This window comes from Microtus oregoni, unplaced genomic scaffold (genome assembly GCF_018167655.1).
Source record: "Microtus oregoni isolate MIOR12 unplaced genomic scaffold, Mior012 000032F_ref0000030, whole genome shotgun sequence".
NCBI lineage: Eukaryota > Metazoa > Chordata > Mammalia > Rodentia > Cricetidae > Microtus > Microtus oregoni.
This window is the reverse complement of record NW_024543091.1, coordinates 27,813,083-27,825,807: the sequence shown is the minus strand read 5'-3', so window position 1 is coordinate 27,825,807 and position 12,725 is coordinate 27,813,083. Positions and strand designations below refer to the sequence as shown.

At 36.8% G+C, this 12,725-nt stretch overlaps 1 protein-coding gene across 2 annotated transcripts in view; it reads right to left on the bottom strand.

The window, feature by feature from the left end:
- Nucleotides 1-12,725, bottom strand: part of Arih1 (ariadne RBR E3 ubiquitin protein ligase 1) — a 95,777-nt gene that overhangs the window by 51,679 nt on the left and 31,373 nt on the right. For both annotated transcript variants that reach the window (XM_041679453.1, XM_041679452.1), the window contains exon 3: nucleotides 217-361. In XM_041679453.1, coding sequence (XP_041535387.1) covers nucleotides 217-361 — 145 coding nt within the window. The remainder of the gene's footprint in view (nucleotides 1-216; nucleotides 362-12,725) is intronic.

The window sequence follows — 12,725 nt, the reverse complement described above, 5'->3', positions numbered from 1 at the left end:
GAAAGAATCAATGACAACTTGGAAAAGTCTGAAAAACAAACAGTACAGGAATGGGAAGAGAACTGGGACATTCCTTTTCCTTTCCTTATTCTTAAACCTACTAATGGGCTACAGAAATAGTTACTGGTCTCAGGCTTTCAGACTGTCCTTTGTTTAAGTAATGGAAGTTGATTTACCCTCTGACATAGTGCTAGCCTTAAACTACCAGGTACTCACCGAGTTAGGGTAGTTCAAGTAGCAGATCTGACAAGGCATATCCTGTGCTGATGACCTTGTATTCATCTGGCGTGTTCGAGACTTTTTACTTGGATTAATTACATGACACTCAGCAAAGAGCTTCTCCAGGTTTCCATCAAAGTACCTGCATTATTTAAACAGAAAGGATGAGAGCCCAGCAAATAGCACAATTAGAGCTCTCCAAAAAAAAAAAAAAAAAAACTGACTTCCTGTAAGGAAAGATCAATTAACTAAACTAAAATAAACCAAGATCAAACCCATTCTGGTCAAGACAGGAAAATGGCTAAATGACAGCAAACAGAGGATGTGCATGTGAGGTTGACTTTTGGCTTTTCTTTTAACTTTGTTTTTAAGTAGGCACCTTGAAAGGTTAAGCAATTAGCATTTAACACAACTGTAACTAAAATTTTAGAATAAAAGCTGGGCTACAGCCACTATTACCTGTGAAGAGTAATGCTATTTTAAAATTAGGCTGTATTTTATACAAATGAAATTTACTTTAGTAATAATTTTAAACTATTTTATAAGAGGCAATGTATGTCTCACTGTAAACAATACTTGCTTTCCACAAATTCCTCTGAATTATTTCTTTAACATACTGAGAAAGGAGAAGAAATGAAACAGTGTATCTTAAAACAAATACATCACATAAATTATATGCCTATAGAGCAAATGGTGAACTACTTGGTGGATTATAATGGTAAATGCCAAGGAAAATGTTTCCCAAATGAGTCGTGGTCCCCAGTCCTCTGAAATATCTTTTTGGTTTTGTTTTTTCAAGACAAGGCCCCACTATGTAGCTCTTGCTGGAACTCACAGATTCTCCTGCCTCTGCCTCCCAAGTGCTGGAATTAAAGGCACGTACCACTACACACGGCCTGAAATATCTTAGTATTTAAAAAGGAAAACAAGATGTAAATAAAAATATTAATAAAGAATATGCTCAATTATGTTTTTAGCTTTACCCAAGGCTGAAATTACTATTATGTTTGTTAAGTGTGCAAGCTCCTTAATGTGTGTGTAGGCCAAAGGTAAACTTTGGTTATTGTTTGCTTTCTGCTGTTTTTTGAGACAGAATTTCTTACTGAACCTGGAGCTTACCATTTTGGCTGTACAGACTGGACAGCAAGCTTCAGGGATACCAGTCTCTGCCTACTAGCACTATGGTTATAGATATGCATCATCACACCCAAGTTCTTGTTCTTTCAATGTAGATACTGAGGATCTAAACTCAGCTATTGATGCTCACCAGGCACCACCCATTGAGACATCTCAACCAAGATTTTCAGTATTTTTTAAATTCCTTAATTACATGAGTGTTTATTAGGGTGTGTGGGGAGGCTTGTAGAGTCAATTCTCTCATTTTACCATGTGGGTCCTAGGGCATCTAATTTAGGTATTTCAACTTGGCAGCAAGCACCTTTATTTGCTGAGTGATCTCACCAATCCAGGTTTCCAGTATTTTTTAATGAAGGTTTTCTTAAGCATTTATGAAAAGTATAGAAATAGATGTTTCTATAGAAAATTCACTCATCCAAGAACAAATCATATTATGATTCTTCTAAGATCAATAAGTATCTTTTTAAGTATTTTAACTATAGTATTTCTCAAGAAATATTCAATCCATCAATCAAAATGTCAACATGTTATAAAGGAAACTCATAAATTTAAAGTTGTCAGTAATTCACGTAAAGTAAATACACATTATGTGAATTACTGACACCTAAAACAATGTGATTCAGATAATGAGAAAAAACCTTGTAGCAAAATCAAAAATGTTTTGTCTTATAAATTTTACCTGAAAAACATAAGTTCAAATTTTATATAAAAGGAAAAAGAATACACTAAACACAATTTCCTAAAACATCCTTTCCTAAAAAGAAAAATGATGTTAATAAAGACAAACTTTGGCTACCCTAAATTACAACACGGAATTGGTGGACTCTCCATACTTTAGTTAACATTCTAGACAACATTTCATGCATACACAGCCACACAGATATATCAATAGTGTAACACACTCTTTGTGTATATACGGCATTCATTTCTTCACTAAACAATATTTAGCAGACATTTGTCAATCAATACATATCTGCACAGTGTTTTATCTTTGTATGTACATACTGTAATATACTGAATAAACCCTATACTGAAGGGCACTTACATGGTCCACATATATACTATAGTATATGTGTGTATGTATGTATGTATGTATGTACACACAACTACAGTTGAATAATGCCTCTTCGCATTTCTTTCCACTACAAATGACTCCCTGTAAGGCCTGTGTACAATTTTTGATAAAATATAACTTCTATTATTCTATGGATTTATGACAAAGCTAACTAATTTTGTGCGGTATTCAATTTATTGTTAATCATTGGGGAAAATATCAAAGCAAACCTACACACTTCAAACTTGTGTTGTCCCAGATCAACTACCTATTCACTAACACACTATTTATGAACATGTTCCATGAACATGGGCAAGGATTTTTTCTTCTCTTCAAGTCACTAAAGTATAAGTCTAATAATCACTTTTAAAGCTATTAATGAGATATCTGATCTTCTTTAGAATATGCTATATACTTTTATTTTTTGATACATTTTGATGCTTTAAATATTACATTTTTCAGTCTCATTACTATTATTTTTAAGTTTGAGTTTATGGTTTTTGTTTTTTAAACTTCACGCCTATGCCTCCTGAGTGTGAAGAACACAGGTACACGTCTATATACTTTGTTTACTATGTTTTAAAGGGTGGATTTCTTTTCATCAGATGTCTTCAAGTCTAAAATGCTTTGGACCCGAAACATCATGATTTTACAAGAGAATAAATTTTCATGTAGGTAAAATTTTCCATCTTTTAAGGTGTCATCATTCAAAGGTTCACAAAGATTTAGACATGCTAAAGTGTTTTTGAGCAAAACAAAACTGAGGTTAAGACATGGCTCAGTGTTTAAAAGCACTGGCTGCTCTTCAGAGAACTGGGGCTTGATTCCCATCACCTACATGGCAGCTCACAACCTTCCTTCTGTAACTCTTGTTTCAGAAAATCCAATGCACTCTTCTGGCTTTCATAGGCAACACACATACACACACACACACACAGAGAGAGAGAGAGAGAGAGAGAGAGAGAGAGAGAGAGAGAGAAAACATACAGATACACATAAAATCAAAATAAATCTTTTTTTTTAAGTGTTTACCAAAAAAAAAAAAATGCTTCACATGTTACCTCCTGCCTATAATCCCAGCACTTGAAAGGCAGGGATAAGAAGATGGCCAGCTATAGCAACACAGCAATATCCTGTCTCTAAAAAGGGAGTTAAGGAGTGCGTGGTGACAACCACCTTTAACAGACAATACTCAGGAGAAAGAGGCAGAGGGATCGCTGAGTTTAGTTTGAGGCCAGCTTGCTCTAAATAGCAAGTTCAAGGCTAGCCAGGACTACATAAAGACCCCATGTTTTAAAAACAAAAAATAAATCAAAAACATTTTCTATTCCATCTCCCCACAGCAGGCAGTCCACCAGTGTGAGAAAAGTGTTTGTTAAGCAAGGAGCCTTGCCTGGGTTGTCTGAGGCAAGGCTCCTTGAAAGAAGGGGAGGAGGTAGGGAGAGAGTCAGAGGGAGAGAGAAAAATAGTATCTTAGAATCAATTGGAGAGCATTTATTTTGCATGGGAATTGATAGAATTGTATATACACTGATACTTTACCAATCTGGAAAACTCTCATCCCAAAGACTATCTCTCATTCTCTCCTCTTCTATATTTTTCATCTTTTATTAGATAGCTTCTGAATCTTAGCTTAGTCTGCTCCCATTTACTATAAATTTTCACTAAGTTACCATTATTTTACATTTCAGTTACAGAAATTGACTTTGACATCTGAAAGACAGTTTGTACTCATCTTTCCTAGTGATAGCACACTTGATTTTGTCTATGGCAATTCTAGTATTTGAAGTCCCTGGTTTGGCAGGTTTAATTAGAAAACTAAACTTAAGGGGCCAGCAAGATGGCTCAAGAAGGAAGAATTCTTGCCATCAAGGTCTGAAAATCTGCCTAAAATTCAAGCGCTGGAAAGAATCAACTCCCACAAGTTTTCCTCTAACCGCTACATGCATGAACACATACATACACTTTTGCATGTGTGTGTGCACTCACACACACAAGTAAATAAGCAAACAAAGTTGGGGGGAGTAAAATAAGTAGTTTGAGGTCTTAAGTTTGTTGCTGTTAGGGAAAAAGAGGCAATAACAGTTTGTGATCATCTTAACCCAAGTTTACTTATTTTTTTCTATTAATTCTTTTATTTTTTTAATTTATTTATTTATTAAAGATTTCTGCCTCCTCCCTGCCACCGCCTCCCATTTCCCCCCCTCCCCCAATCAAGTTCCTCTCCCTCATCAGCTCGAAGAGCAATCAGTTAACCCAAGTTTAAAGCTTTAGATTTTCTAAGCCACTTCACTGATGTAAGTCCAGGCTTCACAAAAAGTAGTGTATCAAATTCGGCCATACTTCATTGGCCCGGTACTCCTTCTTAGTTCCATTCTTCATCCAACTAACTCTTCTGGATTAGTAATACAGACTGGGAATCTTGGCTTATTTTCTCCAGATTCAGGCTTCGTTGAGCCTTCCCATCCAATTCTGTATTACTAACACTTTTATGTTCTAATTTTTTAAAATATGTTTCAGGATTTCATCTAACCATTCCCATTATCTTTAGGGGAAGAGCCCAAATTACTAGCAGGTTCCCTGAACATCCTTTCACATAAAATTCTACATCACTTCTACCTAATCTTTCCTACCTACTTAACTGTCATTGCTCATACTAGGTGTGTGTATGTGTGTGTTTGTTGTTGTTTTCTGAGACAGGGTTTCTCTGTTATTATCTCTAGCTGTCCTGGAACTCAATCTATAGTCTAGGCTGGCCTGGAAATCACACAGATCTGCATCCCCCGCCTCCCTGAGTGCTGGGATTAAAGGCGTGCACTGGCACCACCATCTGGATAATCTAGAGTAATATTAAAACTACTTTTCTTAAAAACTTCCTGAGCTGAGCGTGGTGGCTCATACATTTAATCCCAGAACTCAGGAGGCAGAGGCAGGTGTATGTCTCTAAATTCAAGGTCAGCCTGGTCTGCATAGTAAATTCCTGGACAACCAGGGCTACAAATAAGATTTTACATTTTCCCTTCTCTTTCTTTAGCCACTGTGTATTGTTCAACACATGCTCTTTAACTTTCTTCCCGTGCTTGGTTCTTTTTTCTACCAGAAATGCGTAAGTTCTCATGTTTCCATATCCTCCATAACCCCAACAAATGTCATTCAACAAAGAATATTTTTCTACCCAGATCAGAGGTAGTTTGTTTATTCCCAAACAATGCTAAGTACCGTGACGAAAAAGACTGCTGTCTGTCCACTAAATACCACACCAACTCAACCTGTATTGTAGACATAACTGATACATTTCCAGAGATTATTGTACTTTATGGAGCCTTGAGAAAGCAGAAAACTATGGAAAACAAAGCAAAGAAAAAACTGATACATTTCCAAAGATTATTGTACTTTATGGAGCCTTGAGAAAGCAGATAAACTTCGGAAAACAAAGCAAAGAAAAAACATCTGTGGGAGATTTTATTGTTTGTGTTTTGTTTTGAGTCAGGGTCTTACAAGGTATCCCAAATTGGCCTCGGATTCTCAATCCTCCTGCCTTAGCCTTTCTAGTACAGGCATTACAGGCATGTACTAACACACTGGCTAGGAAAAATCACTTCAGATAAAGTAACTAACAAAGAAAATTGCTTCAAGATCATACATCTAATAAGTGGAGCAACAGAAATTTTAGGTTTACACTACAGAGTGATGAGACATTTATCTATTTCCATCCACAACTGTCAAAAACAACTGAACAGGAAAAAAATTTACACTATAAAAGAATGAAAATGTCACTTTAAAAGGAAGGTTTCTGAAAAACCAAATTCACATGAAACATGTTAGAGAGACAGCTAAGAAAAGCTCTAGTAGTATCATAGACTATAAACTAACCCAACCACTTCACTAAGTAGGTATTAGTATTTCATAACAAAAAACACAAAGCCTTTTGAAATACAAGTCAGGAAAGGATGACACCATCCTTAAGAATACTTTTTCTTTCCTCTGCTCTGAAGTAGTAAGCTTCAGAACAACAAAACCTGGGTAAGACAAGGAAGTGGTAGCACACACTAGAGCCCTAGGACTTGGAAGTCTGAGTAACGTTTACCTCAATCATGAATCTGTAAGACTGGCATGGACAAACACAGTAAGACCCCACCTCAAACACTTGCATCTCTTTAAAATACCTTCCAGTTAATTCATTAATACCCATTTTATATACTAACAACTAAAATGACTTAAAACTTACAAAGTAGTCACTATAACTCTGAAATGCCAGGGGAAAATAAAAAGTGTGTTTCACTTGTTTTGAACTCTAAAAGGAATTCCATTTTTGGTGTCTTGTTCTAAAATCTGTACAAATAAAACATGATTAACATTCATGTCACAATGTTTAATAAAGTTTTATTTAAGAACAGAAAATAGTTGACTAAAGTATTTTCTAGAGCCAGTGAAATGCTTTGGTGGGTTCAGATACTTGCTATCAAACCTGTTAACTTCAGTCCAGTTTCTGGAAACCACGGGTCAACCCTTGGAACTCGCAGTCACTGGCTCAGATCGAATTGACTCTCCTAGTTTTTCCTGTTCTTCAAAGCCCAAAGCCAGTGTCTAGAATTATTAAAGAATTTTGAAACGACACACACACACAGTTCATCTGTAGAGGCCGGGACAACTTGCAGAACTTTTTTTGTTTTCTTCCACAGTTCTAAGGATCAAACTCAGAACATCAGGCACACATGGCAAGTGATTTTTACCTGCTAACCCATTTTGCCAGAACCCTTTTAAAGCTTTTATTCTACTGATGTACAATATGAAAACAGAAACCATGATACAAAGTAGAAAGGTTAGTTAGAAGAGGCTTTTTTTAGTTTTGGCTCCCAAAAAGAAGAGAAAGAACAACTCAGGTTTGCTCTCCCCTCCTTTCTCTGGGGGACTCATTTAGCAGTTTATAAAAACCTTAGCACTGAAGGAAGGTTCAAGGGAGAATTCAACAGAGAAAGAGATAACCATCTTCCAGATGCTGCTGAGCTACTACTCTTCCGCTACTCCCATGCCCCTATGCTGACAAAAGTCGAGCAGTAATGTCTGTGCCCCAGGCAACAACTGGGCCTCCACCTCCACTTAAACAGTACTTCTTGTGCTTTTCTGGTAGCACAGTCTTCATATCTGATTCTCAGTCTGTAAATGAAGTATTTTTGGGAAGTGGCAGACCTATCTGCTCTTAAACAGGTAACAAGAAATCCTTTGTCGTAGCTTCCCAGGTAACTGGACATCAATGCCTTGTTTCTCAATGTCTTTTCCACTTAGCCTCTTAAAATTTGTTTTTAACTGCTAACTCTACTATACTAGAAAATGAAGAGGCTTAAGATCTGGGGTAATGGGAGCAATATCACATAAGAACTATGAGTGCAAGATAAAAGATTGTTGCTCCAGCTGATTCTCTACTCTGCTTCATCAAGGAACATGAGAAAAAACCGGGAAAGTACAGAAAATCCCATTTAAATTATTGGTATTGAACAGGAGAGAAAGACATGGGGGGTGTGGAGAACACAGGTAGACACAGAGGGAAAGAGACAAAGAGGGAGAGGAAGAGAGCAAGTGCACTTAATGGTGGAGCTTCTGCTTGGCATGCACATGCCTCCTGGGCTTGATTCCCCAGCACAACAAAAGAAAACTAAGAAAGGAAAAAAGTCTGAGAAGCTGTTATAACAATGGAAGACAATGAATTTATAAAATTGCCCTTTTTCTACCCTTTATCAAAAATGTATAATTTTAAAGAATAAATCACATTTATTTTTACAATGTGGCATATTTGTTTAACTATAGACTAAGAGGCACAGAGACAAATAGGAGGAATTAAAAATGTTTTATTTCCCTTAAAGTACCATGAACTCCAGGCACTATGGCTCATTGATGAGTAATCAAAAGATACACTAATATGATTTGTTATATTAGAAGAAAACAGGAAAGAAACTGAAAACATTTCACAATTTTGAGAAAAATAATGTAAGTACATCAAAATAAGCAGAAACAATACCTAAATACAATTTGTGTGTTATTTCGGGTGTAAAGCTAGCCATGCAGGAGCCGGGCGGCATGAAAATCAGACCCGCTCGCCTCATCACTACAGTTGCCAGCTCTCCATCCCTTTTCTTTGGGGGATAAGTTTGAGTGTAAAGCTCATACTGGTTTAGAACTCAACATATAACCAAGGTCTCTGACTCTTAATACTTCTGCTTCAACCTCCCAACTGCTGGGAATATGGGCATGTGCCCATGATACCTGGCCTTTTTTCCTTGAGGAGCAGGGTGCTAACTATGGAGTCTTGACTGGCCTGAAGCTCACTATGAAACTAGACTTGAACTCAAGAGACTTCCCTGCCTCTACCTCTGAAGTGTTGGAATTAAAGGTGTGTCATCATGTCGGCATTTTGCCAGTTTTTAATCAGGTTGTTTTGTTGTTGAGTTCTAAGACTTCTTTGTGTATTTGGGTTACAAGTCCTTTCTTTAACAGCAAACTTTTTCTCTCCACCCTTGGCTTTGATATTTCCATTTTCAAAATTTACTTTAAAATTTTCTGTTTTATATATTTTTTAATTCTTTATCTCAGCCATGACTGCTTTTATGCTAAATATCCTACCTGTCTGAGTTTATTTTTCTAACTTTTTGTTTCAAAAGCTTGATCCCATTTCACCTCGTTATTTTTTTTATAATAAATACACCTAAAACTGAACATTTCCATGTACCTTTTCTTTTCTCTTCAGACACATCTCATATCTTTATGTATTCTCATTTACTTCCAATTATTTTGGTACATGGACAGTCAACAGTTGAACACAGTGGCTCGCCTTGGTAATCTCAACACTGAAGAGGATGTGGCAGGAGAACTGTATGAGTTTGCGGACCACCTAGGTATACAGTGAGTTCCTGGACAGTCTGTAGTACAAGAATAATGCAAACCCTTGTCCCAAAAGAAAAAAACAGTTTAAAAAAAAAAACCATGCACCTCCCCCAAATTTCACAAGAATAGTTAATAATGTTAGTGAGAGAAATAAGGCAACTAATAGTTCCCACAAAACCGAGTAACGTTATAAAGAGAATAGCTCATAGTTTGGGGGGGGGGGGCGCCACTCAAGACAGCGAAAGACCAGAAAAGATAAAGAAAAATAACTCAATTTAAAAATAATGTTCAGATGTAGTGGGTCACACCTGTAATCCCCATTACTCAGGACATACAGCAAGTCCAGGCCAGTAAAGTATATATTCAGTGACAAATGGTCTTTGGGGGCTAGAAAAGCAGCCCAAGATGGTGATGTGTATCCATAATACCAGCACTCAGAAATGTAGGCAGGAGCACAAGACCAGAAGGGGCTGCATGTGACCCACTACAATGAGATGGCTAAAATGAGAAGTTGAAAATGCTTGCTGCCATATATGATGAAATGAGTTAGATCCCAGGGACTTACATAAGAGAAAAATGAACACTAGTAGCTGTCCTCTGACCTCTACATGTAATACATTAATATACAGACACACATAAATGACTGCCCCCCAAAAAAGACTTTTTTTTAAAGAATCAAGAAATCAGGGATGGAGAAACAGCACTAGCTACTGCTTACCAAAAATATAAATTATCATCAACTTATCAAGCTGAGTGGGAAAGAGGAAAGGATAAAGAACAAATATGTGTTTTTATCATACAGAAAAAGGATACAGACATTGTACCCATATATAAGTATCATTTTATGACTGTGTATAAAAACTATTAGGAAAGCTGAAACGTCAAACATGAACATCCTCAACCCACCTCTTCTCCTCTCCTCTTCCCCCTTTTCCCTTCCTTCTATCCCCGCCCCCACACTGCCAATTTTGTCAGGCGATCTTGTCTGTTTCCAATTTCCAGGTGGGCCTATATATGTTTTTCTTTGGGTTCACCTTATTACTTAGCTTCTCTGGGATCATGAACTATGAGCTCAATGACCTTTGTTTATATCTAGTATCCACTTATGAGTGAGTACATGCCATATTCATCTTTTTGGGTCTGGATAGTGTTTTCTAATTACATCCATTTGCATGCAAAATTCAAGATGTCACTGTTTATTACTGCTGAGTAGTAGTACTCTAATGTGTAAATGTGCCACAATTTCTTTATCTTCAGTTAAGGGGCATCTAAGCTGTTCCCAGGTTCTGGTTATTACAAATAATGCTGCTATGAACATAGTTAAACAAATAATAGTTGAGATGCAGGAAGGACAGATATGAGAGCAAGGACAAAGATATCTTGATTGAGGGAGCCATTATGGGGTTAGCAAGAAACCTGGCTCTAGAAAAATTCCCAGGAATCCACAAGGATGACCCCAGATAAGACCTTAAGCAACAGAGGAGAGGGTTTCAGAACTGGCCTTGCCCTGTAGTCAGACTGATGATTATCTTAAGTATCACCATAGAACCTTCGTCCAACAACAGATGGAAAAAGAGGCTGAGACCCACATCAGAGCACTGAACTGAGCTCCCAAGATTCAGTCAAGAGTGGAAGGAATGAGAATATGAGCAAAGAGGTCAAGACCATGAAGGGTTCATCCACTGAAACAGTTTACCTGAGCTAATGGGAGCTCACCAACTTCAGCTGGACTAGGAAGGAACAAGCATAGAACCAAACTAGTCCCTTTGAATGTGGTTGACAATTGTATGGCGGGGAAGACTGAGGGACCACTGGCAGTGGCACTGGGATTTATCTTTACTGCATGTACTGGCTATTTTGGGTCCTATTCTCTTTGGATGTATACCTTGCTCAGCCTAGATGTAGTAGAAAGGGCCTTCAATTTTCTACAAAGCAAAGTGCCTTACCCTCTCTTAGGATTAAATGGGGTGGGTGGGAGGGTGTGTGGAAGGAATGGGAAAAGGGGAGAGCGAGAATTTAAACTGGTATTTTAAAAATAAAAATCTAATAAATTAAAAATCACTCCGAACACCCCCCAAAAAAACCATGAACATCAGTAGAGAATAATAAAAGAAAACCAAGCCAGGCAGTGGTGGCGCACACCTTTAATACCAGCACTCGGGAGGCAGAGACAGGTGGATCTCTGTGAGTTCAAGGACAGCCTGGTCTACAAGAGCGAGTTCCAGGACAAGCTCCAAAGCCACAGAGAACAAAAAAAACAACAAAAAAAAAAAAACAAGAAACAAAAAAAAGCCAAAATAAGAAAGAAAACCAATGGTGTCAACAAAATAAACAAACAAAAATATGGTAGAGTGCAACTTAAAATAGAAATCGCAAAATCTAAACAGAAATTATAAAACAGGAATATATATATTTAGAGCTTTTAAATTTCTTTAAAAGTTACCTTTATTTTATTTAGAAAAGTTGTATTTAAAAACAAATAATCAATGAAGGGTGAATATTCAGAATTATAAAATACATAAAATGCTTTAAAATGAAACATAACAGTGATAACAAAGTATAGTATGTAAGTGGAAAATGTTTTCAGCAGTGTTACAAAAGAAAACTCAAGACTATAATGCAAATTGAAAACTTTTTCTTGAAAGTATCATAAAATAAACCTCAAAGTAAGTGACAATAAAATTAAGAAACACCACTGACAAAAAGATAGCAAGACACATTTGGGGGGTGGGGAGATCAGAATAGGTAAGTATCCTTCACAAGCTCAGGAAAAATTGAATGCAATGCGCTTAAGACAAGGCTTTAGAGACCAACAAATAAGTTCAAGTCTTTGTTACAAAACTAAGCTGAATAACTTAAGACTCAAAACAAGTTTCCACATCAAGTAGGTGGAGGCAACAGTTTCTAGTACTAAAAAAACTATGAGGAGAAAGGGCATAGTGGCTCATGCCCATCAGAGACAGAGTCGGGGACAGGAAGATCTGTGTGAGTTTGAGGCCAGTCTTTTCTACATAGTGTTCAAGCTAGCCAGAGCTGCAGTGAGATTCTAAAAACAAAACAAAAAGACAACCAAAAAACCATCAAAAGAATTAAATCAAATAGTATCTAACAGAAAGTTCTCAATAATTTACTATTAACTTATAACTCAGATATAAGGTGTATAAAATGAGTTACATTTCTAATATTACTTAATATCAGACTTACACAGCACTTTGAATATGAAAGTAGAATGGGAAAGATTTTTCCATTCATTTCTCACAATACTCATCAGTCCCCAACAACAAGCTGCAATTTTTGCAATTAAGATTGCTAATAAAGTTAGTAAGAGTAAAATGAAAACCGTTACCCTGACAACAGCCCCCAAATACCCAATCTAAGGAACCAAGGAGAAGGTTAATACTGTCAGTCTCGATCTCAGTAACTTTTACTCTTTTAA